We start from the raw sequence: 19870 nt of genomic DNA, 5'->3' as shown, positions 1-19870 counted from the left end.
ATTGCTGAGCAGTCAGGTTGGAACTGATAAAAGGAAATCCTTCTTCACCCAAAGGGTGATTAACATGTGGAATTCACTGCCACAGGAAGTGTTGGCGGCTACAAGCATAGACAGCTTCAAGAGGGGATTGGATAAGCATACGGAGCAGAGGTCCAACTCTATCTACCTACTCTATCTAGCCATCAGTGGCTACTAGCCACAGCGTATTGTTGGAACTCTCTGTCTAGGGCAGTGATGCTCTGTATTTTTGGTGCTTGGAGGGGGCACAATGGGAGGGCTTCTAGCCCCACTGGTGGACCTCCTATTGGCACTTGGTTTTTTTGGCCACTGTGTGACACAGAGTGTTGGACTGGATGGGCCACTGGCCTGATCCAACATGGCTTCTCTTATATTCTTATGTTCTTAATGCATGATCTGGGACTTTGTCATGTAACTTAGCTGCAAAGGCAGCCATAAGGCACTATGGATTAAGGCTGTGGTGGTGGGGACAGTGAGGGGAATAACTCTTCTCCCAATACCATTTGCTCAAGTCAGAAATGACCCCGGTCCCCACACCGTATTATGCCTGTCTTTTTCCTCACCAGAACTTAAGCAGCCTGGTGAAAGCCATTTTTGAGAAACACTGTAGTAAAGGAGTTAAGCATTACACCTCTCCTCCGTCGGTGTTACAGCCGCAATACGTATCAGTTCCCTTGAATGACTGCTTCCGGGGAATCTAATTACCGGGGCTCAGTGTCACCATCTTTAGTGTGGCCCAAAGCAAATGGCTGAGTTATATAGTGAGAGAAAAGCTCCACTAAAGCACGTGGGGATTCTCAACTGTGGAGAAGGTAGAGCTCACTGAAAGAGCCTTCTCATGTCCTGGAATGCATAGGATCAAGCAGCTGAGTGCAGAAGTAGTGCAGAAAAGGCCAACTAGACTGATTAAAGGATTGGAACACTTTCCCTATGATGAAAGGTTAAAATGCTTGGGGCTCATTAGCTTGGAGAAACGTCGACTGAGAAACACGATAGTGGTTTACAAGATTATGGATGGGATAGAGAAGGTAGAGAAAGAAGTCCTTTTCTCCCTTTCTTGTGAGAACTCGTGGGCACTCAATTAAATTGCTGAGTGGTCGGGGTAGGACAGATAAAAGGAAGTCCTTCACCCAGAGGGTAATTAACACAGAGAATTCACTACCACAGAAGGTGGTGGCAGCTACATGCATAGACGGCTTCAAAAGGGGATTGGATAAACATATGGAGCAGAGGTCCATCAGTGGCTATTAGCCACAGTGTATTGTTGGAACGCTCTGTCTGGGACAGTGATGCTCTATTCTTGGTGTTTGGACCTCCTGATGGCACCTTTTTTTGGCCACTGTATGACACAGAGTGTTGGACTGGATGGGCCATTGGCCTGATCCAACATGGCTTCTCTCATGTTCTGAGATGCCATGGGGGAATCTCTGGGATTCAGTGTTATGCCAGGCCAAAATCGGTACCAGTTGCCTGGCAGGGTATTCGTTATGCATTCCCGAATACAGCCACTTGGTTAAAATTCGCATATGATCAGTCGCCTCTCGGTGCAGGATCTGTCATTCCACTTGCCATCCAGATACATTTCGACGCAGTCCTCTTTCCCGCCGGCGTTATTGGGCTCCTCGTCGGCCCAGTTCATGTACCCGATTTCGTCGCCGCACAGATACGCAAAGGTGCCTTCGTTCTGCATGTCGCTGATTCCCAGATAGGCCGCCTTGTTATGGCGAGCAATGATCTGTTGGACGGCTGAGTTCTCGGAAGCGTTCCTTGGGGAAGCCAGCTGGCCTCCGGCCTGGAAGCATGTGGCTTTGGAAGCCTCAAAGCTGCCTTGGGAACCGTCCGTTTTGAATATCTTTCCACCGACAGTTCTTCCATTTGGGAACAGGTGAGCTAGGGAGACAAAGATTTAGTACATTAAATTGCATCCTGTACAGTCAGTGCCCCAGACCTGGTGCCTGCCACGTCTTTTTAAAAGTGGGCAGGGCAAAATGGGGCTTTCCCCCAACAGGGTGTCTGATTGACAGATGGAGACTTGATAATGAATCCAGATTTTTAAGAAGTTGCTTCAGCAAGCAGCTGCTGCCTCAGCACAAGAATCTTCACTGCATGACTGGAGGTGAGATATATGACTTGACTCCCTCATAGTTTGTGGCTGGCTCCACCTCCTGTGGCAGCCATTTTGTGATTGTCTTTGCCTCCTGTGGCAGCCATTTTGTGATTGTCTTTGCCTCCTGTGGCAGCCATTTGGTGATTGCACCACACCCTGTGTCAGAATTAAAAAGGTATGCACAGGCTAAAAAAAGGTTAGGGGCCACAGCTCTGCGATGTTCTGTGGTTTCCCCTTACATGTCATATCAAAATATCATCATATATTCTAGTAGCAAAGTCAACTAAATCGGAGGGTACTTAAATCCAGCGAGTGGAGCTGTAAATGGGCAAGATGGATCTTTCTGCACACCCAAACAATACCCTGGGTTTGCAGAAAAATCTGAAATCTAAAAAGAAATTAATGAATGCATTGGGAGGCTTAAAAAAAACACTCAAAATGATAAAAGGAGCGCCTGTAGCTTTAACAACCAGATGCCTTCAATGGCTGTTGCTAGGCAAACCCAACGTTTGGTTTCTGGGAGTAAAAGGCAGGGGGAGGGGGCGAGATCCTTTCCAAGGCTTTTTTTGGTCTTGAAGGAACACTCATTGGAGCCAGGCCTGATCGCAGCTACTGGGAAAGCAGAGTGGATATGGGGGTTTCCAGAAGGAGGGAAAAGGAGAAATAATGCGGAGAAGCGGATGCAGGGGAGAGTGATGTGTTCCTTCACAAGTCCTTGATCGTTGCCAGTCCCCAGGCGGGTAGCAGAAATTAACCTTAAGGTTCTGTGATGACCAACCTCCAAATAAATGAATCAGCTTGAAAAAATTATTGATAATATTTTAAACATTCTAAACATTCACATAATCTTATTAACCAACATACCCTGATAAACAGAACACTTAGGGTGTTTTCGCACTCACGTTTTACTGGCGCCACGACCCTCCTGACGCCGGCGAATCTGCATGGATTTCGCACCAGAAGCGCCGGCGCTCCCAGAAGCGCCGGCTACTTCCGTCGCTAAGCCAGCGCAAACGTTTTCCTGCATCTTTGCGATTTCCGTTTGCGCTGGCTTAGCGACGGAAGTAGCCGGCGCTTCTGGGAGCGCCGGCGCTTCTGGTGCGAAATCCATGCAGATTCGCCGGCGTCAGGAGGGTCGTGGCGCCAGTAAAACGTGAGTGCGAAAACGGCCTTTAAGTGAAAAAAAGGACAGTCTTAAGCTTTATGATGTACAGTCCCATGTAGATCAGGGGTGGCCAGCGGTAGCTCTCCAGTTGTTTTTTGCCTACAACTACCATCAGCCCCAGCCATTAGCCATGCTGCCTGGGGCTGATGGGAGTTGTAGGCAAAAAAAAAAAACCATCTGGAGAGCTACCGTTGGCCACCCCTGATGTAGATGATGTGTCCTAAATTCAAGAGAAATCCTAAAGGTCTTGCAATGTGCTCAAGGATTATTTCCCCATAAATAATCCTTGAGCACATTGCAAGACCTTTCGAAAATTGTAGCTTTGTTGTAAGCGAAGAAGTGGAATCTCGCCGCGCTCTGATGAAACTGAGAAAAGATGGTTAAAGCTTCTAGTGAAACGAGGGAATACAAAGTACAACCTCATCGTTGTGTGATGCTGTGTACATTCGACATTTCTGGAACTGGAACAGAAGGACTGTGGGATCTCCTCAAGAGCAAGCAGACTCAGGATTTCTCTTGAATTTGGAAGGACATATCATCTACATCGGGTGGCCAACGGTAGCTCTCCAGATGTTTTTTGGCCATGCTGGCTGGGGCTGATGGGAGTTGTAGGCAAAAAACATCTGGAGATGTACCGTTGGCCACCCCTGATCTACATGGGACTGTACATCATAAGACTCCTTTTTTTTCACTTTAGGTGTTCTGTTTATCAGGGTATATTGGTTAATGTTATGTGAATGTTTAGAATGTTTGAAATATTATAATTTTTGTAATAATTTTTTCAAGCTGATTCATCTATTTGGAGGCTGGTCATCACAGAACCTTAGGGTTACTTTCTGTTACCTTTTGCTGTGATTCTCTATGCGTTCCTCATAATCCCCAGGTGGGGGCAGGATCCCCTGGTTTGGAGGCCCTCCCTGTTTCAGGGTCATCAGAAAGCAGGGAGGGGAGGGAAATGTCTGCTGGGCATTCCATTATTCCCTGTGGAGACTGATTCCCATAGGGTATAATGGAGAATTGATCCAAAGGTATCTGGGGCTCTGGGGGGCCTGTTTTTTGGGGTAGAGGCACCAAATTGTCAGCATAACATCTGGTGCCTCTCCTCAAAACACCTTCCAAGTTTCAAAAGGATTGGACCAGGGGGTCTAATTCTATGAGCCCCAGACGAAGGTTCCCCTATCCTTCATTGTTTCCAGTGGAGGGATTTAAAAGGTGTGCGGTCCCTTTAAATGTGATGGCCAGAACTCCCTTCGGAGTTCAATTCTGCTTGCCACAACCTTGCTTCTGGCTCCACCCCCAATGTCTCCTGGCTCCATCCCCAAAGTCCCCAGATATTTCTTGAATTGGACCTGGCAACCCTACAGTGGACCTACTGTCTTAGGAAGAGGCTACTAGGGAGGGGAGGGAAGGAAAGCTGATGACAGAGGAACAGATAGCACAGGTGGGAAGGAGAGAAGGAAGCAAGATTAGGTGAGAGGTGATGGAGGCTTTCATAAGGAGGCCTGAAGACTTTGGGGGTGGAGCCAGGAGAGGGCGGGGTTTGGGGAGGGGGGGGGGCCTCAGCATGGTACAGTGCCATAGAGTGCACCCTTCCAAGCAGCCATTTTCTCCAGGGGAGCTGATCTCTGCCAGCTAGAAATCTGTTGCAAAAGCAGGAGATCTCCAGGCCCTGCCTGGAGGCTGGCAAGCCCTACCATCTCTTTTGATTGAATTTTAGTTTATCGGTTCTGGGGCAACAGGGGGAAAAACTCTGCTCCATCTTCTGAGGGGTTCAATCCCTTTGAAACTTGGTGTTTTGAGGAGAGGCACCATATGCTATGCTGAAAATTTGGTGCTTCTACCTCAAAAAACAGCCCGCCCCCCCAGAGCCCCAAATGGAGAGAGCCGGTTTGGTGTGGTGGTTAAGTGTGCGGACTCTTATCTGGGAGAACTGGGTTTGATTCCCCACTCCTCCACTTGCAGCTGCTGGAATGGCTTTGCTACTAGAATATATGATATTTTGATATGACATATAAGGGGAAACCACAGAACATCGCATAGCTGTGGCCCCTAACCTTTTTTTAGCCTTTGTATACCTTTTTAATTCTGACACAGGGTGTGGTGCAATCACCAAATGGCTGCCACAGGAGCTGCAGCCAGCCACAAAATATGAGGGAGTCAAATCATATATAAATCTAATAGCCACTCCTCAACATATCAGGCAGAAACTCTGGTTAACAGGATACGTTTTAAAAATGAACATAATGGTAAAAAGTCTTTTCTTGCATACATGTATCTCAGCCCCACCTACCTCACAGGGTGCCTGTTGTGGGGGAAGAATCTAAAGGAGATTGTGAGCCGCTCTGAGATTTAGAGTATAGGGTGGGATATAAATCCAGTATCATAATCTTCTTCTTCTCTTTGAATATTTGAAGATGGCTTTCATAGCATCTCTCAGTTATCTCCTGTCCAGACTAGCTATCTAGCTCGAGCCAATGTTTAAAAGAAGAAGAATAAGAAGAATTGCAGATTTATACCCCACCCTTCTCCCTGAATCAGAGACTCAGAGCGGTTTACAATCTCTTGTCTTCTCCCCCCACAACAGACACCCTGTAAGGTGGGTGGGGCTGAGAGGGCTCTCACAACAGCTGCCCTTTCAAGGACAACCTCTGCCAGAGCTATGGCTGACCCGAGGCCATTCCAACAGCTGCAAGTGGAGGAGTGGGGATTCAAACCCGGTTCTCTCAGACAAGAGTCCGCACACTTAACCACTACACCAAACTGGCCCTTCATCACTTGATGGAGAGTAATGCCCCTTGAAGTTCAGTTCATGCCGGGAGTCTTTTTGCTCTCACCTCAAAGTTAACATTAATACTCAGCATTAATATTTTTTTTAAAATGCAGAAAGGTTTCAGAGTGCAGTCTGGCTGTGCTGGTTTGAAAAGCCTGTAGGAAATCTCAACCACAAGGAAATCTCAACCCTGCTGTGAATTTTTGAAAAGGTTAATGACATTAAAAAAAAAAAAAAGTTGGATCGAGTGTGTCACAAATCTTCTAACTAATAAATTCTGTCAACATATTGACCTCAGTGGGTTTCTGATCACGTAGTTTTCTAAGCGAGAGGCAGTTTGGCATAGTGGTTTGGTATAGCGTGCGGACTCTTATTGGGAGAACTGAGTTTGATTCCCCACTCCTCCACTTGCAGCTGCTGGAATGGCCCTTGAGTCAGCCATAGCTCTCGCAGAGTTGTCCTTGAAAGGGCAGCTGCTGTGGGAGCTCTCTCAGCCCCACCCACCTCACAGGGGGGGTCTGTTGTGGGGGAGGAAAATAAAGGAGATTGTGAGCTGCTTTGAGACTCTGATTCAGAGAGAAGGGCGGGGTATAAATCTACAGTCTTCTGCTGCTGCTGCTCCAAAGGATCTTAACCACCACGCCAAACTGGGGGTCAGCCAGCAAAGGATGAGAGTATACTTCCTGGGAGCAGGGAAGAATGCCAGAAATTATAGTGACCTGGAAGTGACTTACACATGTTGGGGGGGGGGGAGGGTTAACACTGGTTTTTGGGCAAAACTCTATGGTAGAACTATGGTAGAACTTACTTTTGAAATAAAATACGTTAACCTTTTAATAAATAAATAAAACAAGGTGACAAATAATAATTAAGTAAAATATTTTTAAAATGAAATAAAAAATAAATAAAAGCCAGAGTGTTGCCCCCAACGTCCCTGACGTGCTTACAACACTTCTGGGTTATATAAGCATGCCATGTTAAATTCTAGGATTCCTTCCATTGGGTGGGGGGGGGGGGTGGGAAGGGTAATTCCCATCCCACTGATTGGCTGGCCGGCCAGCAACAGAGGAATGGGGGCTAAAACCGGGAGACCCTTACCCCATCAGAGGGATCTGGCATCCCTACCCACAATGCATTGTCTCACCATTTCGACTATTGGTGACAGCGACCATCAAGTCATTCAGTTCTCTTCTTAGAGTGTCCACTTCCGATTCAAGGCGCTGCAGTTCTAAACAATGGGACGATACAATTATTTCCGTGACTTTGCTTTTAAAAATAAACCAGAAAAGCAGGACAGCTGGCAAGACTGTCACTCAAAAAGTCGCAATCATCACACTGTTTTTGGGAAAGAAGGGGCTTTAACACGGACCATATTGTCAGAATTCGACGATAAAAATATTAAAACAAGCCGTTGAACCCAATTATTCACATAATAATTGCCCCAATCTAGCAAGGAGCCCATGTATACATGGAACCAACTTCTCATGCCTCTATCCCTATGCAGTTGGCAAATCATATCCAGTTCTCTAGACGAATTCATTTTATTTATTTACAAAAATCATACCTTGCCTTTCTGCCCTGATCAGGGCTTCGCTTTCCCCTGAGACACTGCATGTGTGCACAAAGTCCTGTTGAGTCAGCCAACTTATGGCAACCCCAGCAAGGGGCTTCCAAGGCAAGTGAGAAGTAGAGGTGGTTGGCCATTGCCTTTCTCTGCAGAGCCTTCCTTGGTGGTCTCCCATCCAGGTACTGACCCTGCTTAGTTTCCAACTTACGGCCACCCCAGCAAGCGGCTTCCAAGGCAAGTGAGAAGTAGAGGTGGTTGGCCATTGCCTTCCTCTGCAGAGTCTTCCTTGTCTGTCTCCCATCCAAGTACTGACCCTGGTAAGCTTCCAGCCTATGGCGATCCCAGCAAGTGGCTTTTGAAGCAAGTGAGAAGCAGGACTGGTTGGCCGTTGCCTTCCTCTGCAGAGTCTTCCTTGGTGGTCTCCCTTCCCAGTGCCAACCCTGCTTAGGTTCCAACTGATGGCAATCTCAGCAAGTGGCTTTCGAAACAAGTGAGAAGCAGAGGTGGCTGGCCATTGCTTTCCTCTGCAAAGCTTTCCTTGGTGGTCTCCAATTACTGACAGTATTTAACTTCCAAGATCAGGCTATCCCATGATGCCTTTCCTTCCTTGTCACTGTATGCAGAATCCGTTTTTGAAAAAACAGGATTCCCAACAACCAACAGTTCAAGAAATAGACCAAAACCCCATACTGTTCTATCAACTGGCTGGTGAAATTCCAGATTCCCTTCCCCCTGGTTACGCATACATCATCCTGAGCCCAGGCCGTTGTCTCTCTCTGTGTGTGCTCTGTTGTATCAGAGATAATAACCAAAATCCTCTAACATGGACTAGCAGAGCAATCCTAAACAGATGTACAGCCTTCTAAATATGTTGATGCCTTGACCTGGTTGGCCCAGGCAAGAATGATCTCATCAGATCTCAAGAGCTCATAAGAACATAAGAGAAGCCATGTTAGATCAGGCCAATGACCCATCCAGTCCAACACTCTGTGTCACACAGTGGCAAAAAATTTTATATATATATATATATATACACACACACACACACTGTGACTAATAGCCACTGATGGGCCTCTGCTCCATATTTTTATCTAAACCCCTCTTGAAGGTGGCTATGCTTGTGGCTGCCACCACCTCCTGTGGCAGTGAATTCCACAGCCACAGGAGGTGGTGGCGGCCACAAGCATAGCCACCTTCAAGAGGGGCTCAGCAGGGTCAGCCCTGGTTAGTCCTTGGATGGGAGACCACCCGGGAAGTCCAGGAGCACTTCAGGCAGGCAGGCAATGGCAAACCACTTCTGTCCCTCTCTTGCCTTGAAAACTCTATGGCAGGGGTGTTGAACTGATTTGTTATGAGAGCCGGATATGACATAAATGAGACCTTGTTGGGCGGGGCCTTGTTGGGTTGGGCCAAGCCATGTTGGGACAGGTTATGTGTGAACCTATTTAAGATTAGGTAGCAGAGATATACACTTTATAAAGGACACAGACAAACACAATTAAACCCAGTGGGCAGCCGTGTTGGTCTGAAGTAGTAGAACAAAATAGGAGTCAAGTGGCACCTTTAAGACCAACTTAGTTTTATTCAGAACAGAAGCTTTTGTGTGCTCTCCAAGCGCACTTCATCAGACGAGGAATCCGCTACAGTGAGCAGAGCCACACACAGCTGGGAGGCAGTGGCTCAGAATGCATGAGGAGGTGTGCTTAGAGCACGTGAAAGCTTACGTTCTGAATAAAACTAAATTGGTCTTAAAGGTGCAATTGACTCCTATTTGGAAACACAATTAAAGATTTTTTTTTTAAAAAAAATTAAAACATATTTAAAATGTTAGCACTTGTTGGTCTTAAAGGTGCTTTCTTTGTATTTCTCCCATGGGATCCAGGGAACTGAGCAAAGGAATCTCTGGCTCTTTCCTTCCTTCCCCAGGGGACTGGGTGTGGGGGAGCCTTAGCCAATAAAAGGAAGAGAGGCTCGGCTCAGTAGCTCTCCTGTGCGATTGAGAGAGCCTGGAAAAACAAGTTCTGCCTCCCCTCCTTCCTCTCCAAGGGAGGAACCTCAGCCAATGGAGAAAACAGAGGTTGCTCTGTAGCACCTGTGCAATTGAGCAAATCTTGCAAAGCAAACTGTTATGCAGAAGGACGCAAGACAGAGGAAGCAGATGACAGCCAGTTGCTCAGGGGCCTGATAGAAGCCCTCCAGGAGCCTGATTTGGCCCCCAGAACTCATGTTTGACACCCCAGACCTACGGGATCACCAAAAGTCAGCTGTGTCTTGATGGCACTTTCCACCAACAAATTGATTGACATCAGTGGGCTTAGAAGCATGGAGGTCTACCTAGGAATGGCACTGTTAGAAACTCTACCCATATTCTGATGGTCATGGTTGCCTCCATACTGGTTTGGAGGTCATGTAAAGGATTTTGTTCATCTATTTTTTTCTAATAACTTATTTAGCATCCTGCGGATGTGACACCAACAATTAAGCTGTTGGGAAATCACGAAGTGTTACTCTTCACACACATTTCAAGTGTAGAAAGCAACTAGCCCATTGTCTTTTCCATCATTAATCCAAAGACCTCAGGCTATTTTACCTGCTGGTATTTCCTTCCCCCAAGTCCTACTTAATATGCCGTCTTGTGAGAAAATAGTTACAGCTCTAGGAAAAGCAATATTAGCTGAGGATAGGTGAAATCCAGATGGCTGCAATTTGGGCCACTATGAGCGACAACTATGAAATGTTAACTTGAGCTTTGAGCATATTTCTTCCTGAATGTTTATGACATCCAATCTTTGTCTCCTCAGGTTCCAGTGTTATTTACCATCTTGGCTACAAGTACAGCTCATTGGACAGAAGATGTAGGACTAAGCTCTCACCTCTTCCTCCATGGTCTCCCTTTGGTCCTCTTTCACCTACTGGCCCCGGGTTTCCTGGAGGGCCTGGTGGCCCAGCTTTTCCTGGGGGGCCTTGTACTCCTTGTACTCCTGCCAATCCAGGTGAACAATAAGATAACAAAGAGAAGATGTGAATACTGAAGGACTGTCTGATTCCATATAAGACAACTTCATGGGGTCCCATTAACTGCTTTATCCATGTTGATATCCTGTTGGTGGTCTTTCTAATTTTCACTTTAAAAAAAAATTCTTTTTTTGGATACCACCTCCCAAGTCAATTTGGCTGCGAGTACGACATAAAAGTGGGATGAAATCTGAGCTGGGATATTGATTGTTCTGCTCCCTCTCTCCAAAACTGGACTTCAGCGTCTTTGTCCTGGGAGAGTTCTAACCTGTAAGGTCTTCCAAACACCCTCCTTGCTTCTCAGGTGGAAATTTAAGATTCAGATGGTATTCCATAGAGGACCAAATTTGGCTTTGAGAGTTACTCATTCCTTGAAAAAAGCACAATAAAGTGATCTAGGACAGATTCAAGGCACAACTGGCCAGCAGCGGAGAGGAATTTTTCTTCATAAAAGGGAGGAATGCCAAAAATTAACTCAATGTTCCTACGTGACCCGGAAGTGATATAGACATGTTGGGGACATTGGGGAGATGCTCTGTTTTTTTGAGTAAAACTCTATGGTAGAGGCTAATTCTACCATAGAGTTTTGCCCAAAAACCAGTGTGTCACCCTCTGATATTCTGACATCACTTCTGGGTCATGTAGGGACATCACATTAATTTCCTGCATTTCCCCCTGATTCAAGGGACCTGGCAACCCTACCCATGAAATACATTCCTGATAAAACAACAGTTACTGTACCTCGATCACCCTTTTCTCCTGAAAACCCCGACATCAGAGGGCAGGTATTGGGTCTTTCATCACATCTGCAGTCATCACCTCTTGACCCCCATGAAGATGCTGCCAAGAACAGGAGGCCAAAAGTACGGAGAAAAGCCATTCATGCAAGTCGAGTTGAATAGAGTCTTAAAAGCAGGAAAGAGACGCAGTCATGCCAAAAACAATCCCAAATGTTACCTAAGTAGCAATTTGTTAGGCACCGTCAGCACATCACTGGAAAGGTGAGATAGAAATTGTTGGGCGGGGTTGTGGCTCGGTGATAGAACATCCACTTGGCCGTCAGGAAGTCCCAGGTTCAGTCCTCGGCAGGGGTGGAATTCTGGCAGGAGCTCCTTTGCGTATTTGGCCACCCCCCCGATGTAGCCAATCCTCCAAGAGCTTACAAGGCTCTTTTTTGTAAGTTCTTGGAGGATTGGCTGCATCAGGGGTGTGTGGCCTAAAATGCAAAGGAGCTCCTGCTAGAATTCCACCGCTGGTCCAGTTGAAAATCTCAAGTGGGAGGTGATGTGGAATCCCTCTACCTCTGGGGAGCTGCTGCCAGTCTGAGTGGACAATATGGACCAATGGTCTGATTCAGTATAAGGCAGCTTCATATGTGTTCAAATTAACTTTGTGATTCTGGGTGATTCAACATACCTGAAAATGAACACACCTGATACTTTCCCAGAACAATTAAAGTCTATTCTGACTGGCAGTACCTCTCTGGGGTCATAGGTGAAGGGTTTTTTCTGCTATCTGATCCTTTTAACTGGGATGCTGGGAATTTAATCTAGGACCTTTTTTCACCGAATGATCTGGTATATGTAAGAGGACGATACAAATTAGAAAGAAGAAGAAGACCGTAGATTTATATCCTGCCCTTCTCTCTGAATCAGAAACTCAGAGTGACTTACAATCTCCTATATCTTCTTCCCCTACAACGGACAACCTATGCGGTGGGTGGGGATGAGAGAGCTCTCACAGAAGCTGCCCTTTCAAGAACAACTCCTGCGAGAGTTATGGCTGACCCAAGGCCAGTCCAAGCAGCTGTAAGTGGAGGAATAGAATCATAGAATCACAGAGTTGGAAGGGACCTCCAGGGTCATCTAGCCCAACCCCCTGCACAATGCAGAAAACTCACAAATACCTCCCCCTAAATTCACAGGATCTTTATAGTTGTCAGATAACCATCTAGCCTCTATTTAAAAACCTCCAAGGAAGGAGAGCCCACCACCACCCGAGGAAACCTGTTCCACTGAGGAACTGCTCTAATGGTCAGGAAGTTCTTCCTAATGTTGAGCTCGAAACTCTTTTGATTTAGGGCCTTTTCACACTTACCGGTGGAAACCAGAAGGGAGTCGGTATTGTGCCGCCTTGCAGTAGTCCGAGACAGGGATGGGAGTTTTCAGACACATGTTTTTTTTTTCCCCGGTAGGGTTTCGTGATTGAAGCAAGCCATTTCACACAGTTCCGCTTTTATCTCGCTTCCACCAGCACCAGCCGTTTTTGCCTGCCGGCTCGCGATCTCCAGCTTATTATTTTTTTTTTTAGAATGTCAGGTAAAGATCGCTATAGCGACATATCACAACAGCAACACCATAGAGATGGCTAGGCTCCATTGAGATAAGTTACCAGGTTTCAGCGGCGGCGATCTCTGACATCTTAATGGAACCCAGGCATCCCTATGGTGATGCTGTTGTGATACGTCGCTATAGCGATCTTAGCCCGACGTTCCAAAAAAAAAAAAAAAGCCAGAGATCGTGTGCCGGCAGGCGAAAAAGGGCGCGAAAACTGCTCCCGGATTAGATACTGGACATTTCACACAGCACCCCATACCGATTTCAACCCGGAAGGAGGGGTTGAAAACTGGAAGAAGCTGCTCTTTGTTAGTAACGCCTCAGGCATGCCTCACTACCGGGACAGCCGACTGTGTGAAAAGGTGAGAGTATTCCGGTAGCAGCCAGTTACTGAGTCGGGTCTGTCTGAAATGCCAGCAGAAACCCGTTACTGTTCAGTAACTGACCAGCTTCCATACCGGAATACATAGGCTGTGTGAAAAAGTTCTTAATTTCAGCCCATTGGTTCTGGTTCTACCTTCTGGGGCCACAAAAAACAATTCCACACCCTCTTCTATGTGGGGAGGAGTGGGGAATCAAACCCGGTTCTCCCAGATAAGAGTCCACACACTTAACCACTACACCAAACTGGCTCTCACTACACCAAACGGGCTCTCTGTTTCACATTGGACCTACGAATTCACTTGGGGCTTTAGTCCAACAGCCTCAGTCCTTGAATATGAAATATGGCACTAGTAATATTGATCTACCTTAGATAGCTGCGGCAAAGCTTCTAACAAAATAGCTGAACCCTTAATTACTTATTAAAATAGCCATCCAAAAGTTACACTGTGTAGATAAAACAATGCAGACAGTGGGCCCACTCAGGATTTAGGGTAGATGTTTCTACAAACCAGGTGGGACCCTCCAGATTTGCAGAAAAATCTTAAATTTAAAAGAGCAGAGCCAGAGAGGAGGCAGGAGAAAAAAACTGAGGCCTTTTCCGTACAGTCTTCTACTCCATATCAGGTCAGGATTGTGCGCAGGATTTAGTGAAGAGTTCCACACATTCTGCTCCTGATCGAATTTTTGGTCCTTCTTTTCTGCCTTTAGCGTGGGTTTTCTGGACTCCTGATTTTTGCGGTGTCCAGAAAACCCATGTTAAAGGCAGAAAAGAAGGAGCAAAAATTTGATCAGGAGCAGAATGTGCAGAACTCTTCACTAAATCCGGCCCACGATCCTGACTTGATATGGAGTAGGAAACGGTGCGGAAAAGGCCTTAATAAAACAGGAGAGACAACGACCGATTCCACATTTAGCACTTTCCTGCCTTCTGTGCAGGGCTCCCCACGGTGGCTCTTTTTTCCAGATCCTGTACTTGCATCTCTGGAGTGGGGTTGTGTGTTCCCTGCTTGCTCCCTGCCCTGCACAAACTCAAGAGCTGAGAACAAGACCAGGGCAAAGGCTAGTGCAGAATCAGATGGAAGGAAGGAAATTCCTTTCCCTGATAGCCCCCCCCCCCCTACTAATACGTGTAAAGTGCCATCAAGTTGCGACTGACTTAGAGGGACCCCAGTAAGTGGCTTTTCACGGAAAGTGAAAAGCAGATGTGGTTGGCCATTGCCTTCAGCTGCAGTCTCCCTTGGTGGTCGTCTGCCATCCAAGGACCCACTCTACTTAGCTTCCAAGATCTCTCCCCCCCCCCCCAATACCAGCAACAATACTACACTGAAGAAGATAGAAGATATTAGATTTATATCCTGCCTTCGACTCTGAAGAGTCTCAGAGTGGTTCACAATCTCCTTTACCTTCCTCCCCCACAACAGACACCCTGTGAGGTGGGTGGGGCTGGAGGGGGCTCTCACAGCAGCTGCCCTTTCAAGGACAGAGTCTCAGAGTGGCTCACAATCTCCTTTCCCTTCCTCCCCTAGAACAGACACCCTGTGAGGTGGGTGGGGCTGGAGAGGGCTCTCACAGCAGCTGCCCTTCCAAGGACAGAGTCTCAGAGCGGCTCACAATCTCCTTTCCCTTCCTTCCCTAGAACAGACACCCTGTGAGGTGGGTGGGGCTGGAGAGGGCTCTCCCAGAAGCTGCCCTTCCAAGGACAGAGTCTCAGAGCGGCTCACAATCTCCTTTCCCTTCCTCCCCTAGAACAGACACCCTGTGAGGTGAGTGGGGCTGGAGAGGGCTCTCCCAGAAGCTGCCCTTCCAAGGACAGAGTCTCAGAGCGGCTCACAATCTCCTTTCCCTTCCTCCCCCACAAAAGACACCCTGTGAGGTGAGTGGGGCTGGAGAGGGCTCTCACAGCAGCTGCCCTTCCAAGGACAGAGTCTCAGAGCGGCTCACAATCTCCTTTCCCTTCCTCCCCCACAAAAGACACCCTGTGAGGTGAGTGGGGCTGGAGAGGGCTCTCCCAGAAGCTGCCCTTCCAAGGACAGAGTCTCAGAGCGGCTCACAATCTCCTTTCCCTTCCTCCCCCACAAAAGACACCCTGTGAGGTGAGTGGGGCTGGAGAGGGCTCTCACAGCAGCTGCCCTTTCAAGGACAGAGTCTCAGAGCGGCTCACAATCTCCTTTCCCTTCCTCCCCTAGAACAGACACCCTGTGAGGTGGGTGGGGCTGGAGAGGGCTCTCCCAGAAGCTGCCCTTCCAAGGACAGAGTCTCAGAGCGGCTCACAATCTCCTTTCCCTTCCTCCCCCACAAAAGACACCCTGTGAGGTGAGTGGGGCTGGAGAGGGCTCTCACAGCAGCTGCCCTTTCTAGGACAGAGTCTCAGAGCGGCTCACAATCTCCTTTCCCTTCCTCCCCCACAACAGACACCCTGTGAGGTGGGTGGGGCTGGAGAGGGCTCTCACAGCAGCTGCCCTTTCAAGGACAACCTCTGCCAGAGCAATAGCTGACCCAAGCCCACGCTAGCAGGTGCAAGTGGAGGAGTGGGGAATCAAACCCGCCAGTGTATCAGAATAATTTTGTGTGTGTGCTGACATGCTCGTATGAGGAATGTGGGCTGTTTGTCTCATTACATATACTAACCCACCCTCCACTATACTTTAATGCACCCTGTTTTTCTAATGGCTAACATATTATTTCTCTTTTAGAACAGTGTGTCGGAATATTTGTTGGTTTTGGTTTTTTTGTTTTGTTTTTTTTGTATTGACATACTCAAATGGGGGATATTGGCTGTTTGTCTTATTGCATATACTTATTGCATATTGCATATACCCATCCTCCACTGTATTTTAATGTCTTCCTTTTCTTCCAATGGCAAACTATAATGGATGTTATAACCTCTTGAGAAGCCATGCCCTCTATTTAAACTAATAAAGCCAGAGTGTTACCTAGATTTATGGCACTTCGCGCCTACAACAGCAGGCTGCTTTTTATCACCCTCCAGTGTTGTTTCAGCCCCGCTTTGTCCTAACACTAACAAACACCGATCCCTATTTGTGGTTCTTTTAATCTGCTAAAAGCATTCCCATGATTCTATGTGCCAACTCACTGCCCACTTATATTAAGAACTGCTGCTTGCCATTCCCATTTTGTCTGATGAAGTCTGCTTAAGAGCATACGAAAGCTTACATTCTGAATAGAACTTAGTTGGTCTTAAAGGTGCGCTCGTCTCCTGCTTTGTTCTAATATTACATCAGTGTTCACCTTCACATAAGAAAACAGAGGATGTACACAAGTTGACAGCGGCGACAGGAGATTCAGTTCAACGATGTGGAACTATATGGCCGAGGACCTGCCTACCTTAGGGGCCGTCTCTCCCTACCTGTTCCCCAGAGGGTACTTAGATCAGGAACACAAAATCTATTATTGATCCCTGGACTGAGGAGGGCAAGACTGAAAACAACTAGAGAAAGAGCCTTCTCCATCACTGCTCACCACTGGTGGAACCAACTGCCTGAGGAGGTCAGAGCCTTGCGGGACCTTGCCCAGTTCCACAAGGCTTGCAAGACAGTATTATTTCAACTAGCTTTTAACTGACTGACGACCACTGCCATGATATCAGATCCAATTGCCTAAGAACTGTATTATTGGTGCTTGGGGAGGGGAAAAGTGGAAGGGTTTCTAGACCCACTTGTAAACCTCCTGATGGCACTTGGGTTTTTGTTTTTGTTTTTTGCCACTGTGTGACACAGAGTGTTGGACTGGATGGGCCATTGGCCTGATCCAACATGGCCTCTCTTATGTTCTTATGTGACACAGAGTGTTGGACTGGATGGGCCATTGGCCTGATCCAACATGGCTTCTCTTATGTTCTTATGTGACATAGAGTGTTGGACTGGATGGGCCATTGGCCTGATCCAACATGGCCTCTCTTATGTGACATAGAGTGTTGGACTGGATGGGCCATTGGCCTGATCCAACATGGCCTCTCTTATTTGACATAGATTGTTGGACTGGTTGGGCCATTGGCCTGATCCAACATGGCTTCTCTTATGTTCTTATGTGACATAGAGTGTTGGACTGGAGGGGCCACTGGCCTGATCCAACAGGACTTCTCTTATGTTCTTATGTGACACAGAGTGTTGGACTGGATGGGCCATTGGCCTGATCCAGCATGGCTTCTCTTATGTTCTTATATCAGGCCATTCAGTGAAATTATCCATTTTATTTTAATTTTATTTATTCTTTTGTGGATTTATAGTCCACCCTTTCCTGTAATGGGCTCAGGGTGGATTACAACATAATAGAACAATTAAAAATCCAACAATAAAATAATTAAAACAATTAAATCATCTGATCTAGGGAATGGGTATTTTTTATGTGTAGAAGCAACGATTTCTTTAGAAAGAGAGCCAATCGTTTTTGATCTTTGATGTAGCAGGCCCAGCCCACCATGGCGGAGTCTACTGTGCAGAAATCTCTTTATCTACAAACATTTTTACCTCAGCTCTCTCCAGGAAAATCGGCATCAACCTGCAGATGACTAAAATGTCAAGTGCCTTGCCAGTATAGGGTTAAAACTGAAGATTTTACTACTAGTGGAAATGTCTCTTCTCTGGAACGTCTTCTCTTATCTATCTCTCGCTTTCCCAGCCTTGACCAACTCTCTTGCACCTGCTGTTTAGATATATAGAACTGCCTTAACTGTAACAATGTGTATCACATTCACAGCCGTTTTAAAAGTAAAACACAGTAAACCTATTGTGGGAAATTTGGGGAGGGGGCTTGCTAGCATTCTTGCATTGCTCGTTGTAATCATTTAAGATTGCATCTGTGCGTATTTATGCCAGTTCTGACTCGGACCTAGTCCAGGCCGGTTTACCTGCCTGAAGCCTTGAAGAAACGGAACCTTTTGAAATAAATGGACTGTTTATTGAGTGAATGGGGGGAAGCCTGACATAGTTAAATATCTACATACAGCCTCAGAGAAGCCTTTCCTACATGAGAAAGAAGCCATTTGTTTAATGGCGCCTCTTATTGACGTTGCTGAAGTACTTGCGTTCAAAATAAAGCAATTAGAGAACAGCTTTTGATGGGCGCATCTAACCAGTTGACTTGCAAGTGCCATCCTAAGCAGACTCAGAGCCTCTTAAGCCCATTGACGTCACTGGACGTTGAAGGGCGTAGCTCTGCAGAGGGTAGCTAGATCTGAGTCCAGGTTCACCTTAAGGACCAACAAGATTTTGGAGGGTATGCACTTTCGAGAGTAAAAACTCCCTTAATCAGATACAGTATCTGACCAAGGGAGCTTTGCCTCTTGAAAGCTTCCACCAGGGGTAGCCAAACTGTGGCTCAGGAGCCACATGTGGCTCTTGCACAAATATTGTGCGACTCTCGAAGTTCCCATCTCCCTATCAGCCAACTTGCAGGAGGTCTTTGTCTTTTTAAATCACTTATCCAAGCCAAGACAGCAGGTTGCTTTAAGAATACATTTAAAGTTGCTTTCTTTCCACCCCTCCCTCCCTCCCTTTCTGCCTGCCTTCCTTCCTTCCAGCTCTCAGACATCTCACATTTATTCAGTGTGGCTCTGGCTGGTCTCTAAGGTGCTCCTGAATTCAAATCTGGCTGTTCTATTGCAGACCAGTCCGGCTATCCTCTGAAACTGCTGAGGACAGCACTGTAAATACCAGATGCTCAGAATGCAGAAGTGCATGTAATCTCCTCATATTTCTCTTTTGACAAGGCTAGCTTCATCTGCAAGTGACACACTATCACTTTGGGGGTATAATTTAGCCAATTATTATACAAAGGTTATTATAACAATTATTATTCAAAGGTTTTATAACACCATTTCTCTGTCTGTGTGTGTCATCTCCACTGGTTCCACAAAATCCTAATATGTCTCAATCACAGGACAAATACATTTTTAAAAAAAATCTGGTTTACCTTATTCAGGTCCAAATTTGGTGTCTTTGTTGGAAACGGTCAAAGCCAAGTAATTCTCTCTTCTCTCTCTTTCTCTCTCTTCGGTCCACCCACTGTTTTCTTTCCAGCAGGACTTCTACGGGACAAAGCTCAGTCATCTGCCCACCCCACCTCTGTTTCTCTTGGGTGTAAATAATTGACTCAGACTACAGGTGTGCTGTGGAAGACACAGTACGGTGAATGGTCCTTCAGAAAGCAACAGAAGTGGTCTTAATGGACAAATGGACAAAGAGTTGTCAGTAAGTGCTCAAATATGTGTTTCAGCTAGCTCAGAATACTACTAAGTATCCACTAAAGCAGACAATTTTGACGTAAAGTGTCATCAAGTTTCAGACAACCTATGATGACCTCCCCCCCCCCCCCTCAAGGGCTAGGGCAATAGAGTGGTTAAGTGGCAGGATCTAATCTGGAGAACCATGTTTGATTCCCCACTCCTCCCCAGGAAACCTGCTGGGTAACCATGGGTCAGTCACAAGTTCTCGCAGAGCTGTTCTGTCAAGAGCAGTTCTCTCTGAACTCTCTCAGCCCCACCTACCTC

The 19870-nt window shown here is 46.7% G+C and overlaps 1 protein-coding gene across 1 annotated transcript; it reads right to left on the bottom strand.

The window, feature by feature from the left end:
* Positions 1-1295: 1295 nt before the first annotated feature.
* On the bottom strand, positions 1296-19420 carry LOC132573527 (pulmonary surfactant-associated protein D-like). Its single transcript, XM_060241038.1, has 5 exons — positions 19294-19420; positions 11384-11547; positions 10501-10608; positions 7205-7288; positions 1296-1908 (listed from the first exon to the last, which is right to left on the bottom strand). Exons 2-5 carry the CDS (start codon positions 11520-11522, stop codon positions 1532-1534), a joined length of 708 nt encoding a protein of 235 aa, XP_060097021.1. The 5' UTR covers positions 11523-11547; positions 19294-19420; the 3' UTR covers positions 1296-1531.
* Positions 19421-19870: the final 450 nt, after the last annotated feature.

Source organism: Heteronotia binoei, chromosome 6 (assembly GCF_032191835.1).
Source record: "Heteronotia binoei isolate CCM8104 ecotype False Entrance Well chromosome 6, APGP_CSIRO_Hbin_v1, whole genome shotgun sequence".
In the NCBI taxonomy this organism is placed as follows: domain Eukaryota; kingdom Metazoa; phylum Chordata; class Lepidosauria; order Squamata; family Gekkonidae; genus Heteronotia; species Heteronotia binoei.
The sequence above is the reverse complement of the archived record's forward strand: the minus strand, read 5'-3'. Positions and strand labels throughout refer to the sequence as shown.

What these genes read in the sequence shown, in the direction of transcription:
- LOC132573527 (XM_060241038.1), bottom strand. Translation starts at nt 11,522, where the DNA reads ATGGCTTTTCTCCGTACTTTTGGCCTCCTGTTCTTGGCAGCATCTTCA. An exon ending in AGGAGAAAAGGGTGATCGAG is followed by an intron (nt 10,609 to 11,383) that starts GTACAGTAACTG and finishes CTGGATTGGCAG; the next exon opens with GAGTACAAGGAGTACAAGGC. An exon ending in TGTCACCAATAGTCGAAATG is followed by an intron (nt 1,909 to 7,204) that starts GTGAGACAATGC and finishes TTGTCTCCCTAG; the next exon opens with CTCACCTGTTCCCAAATGGA.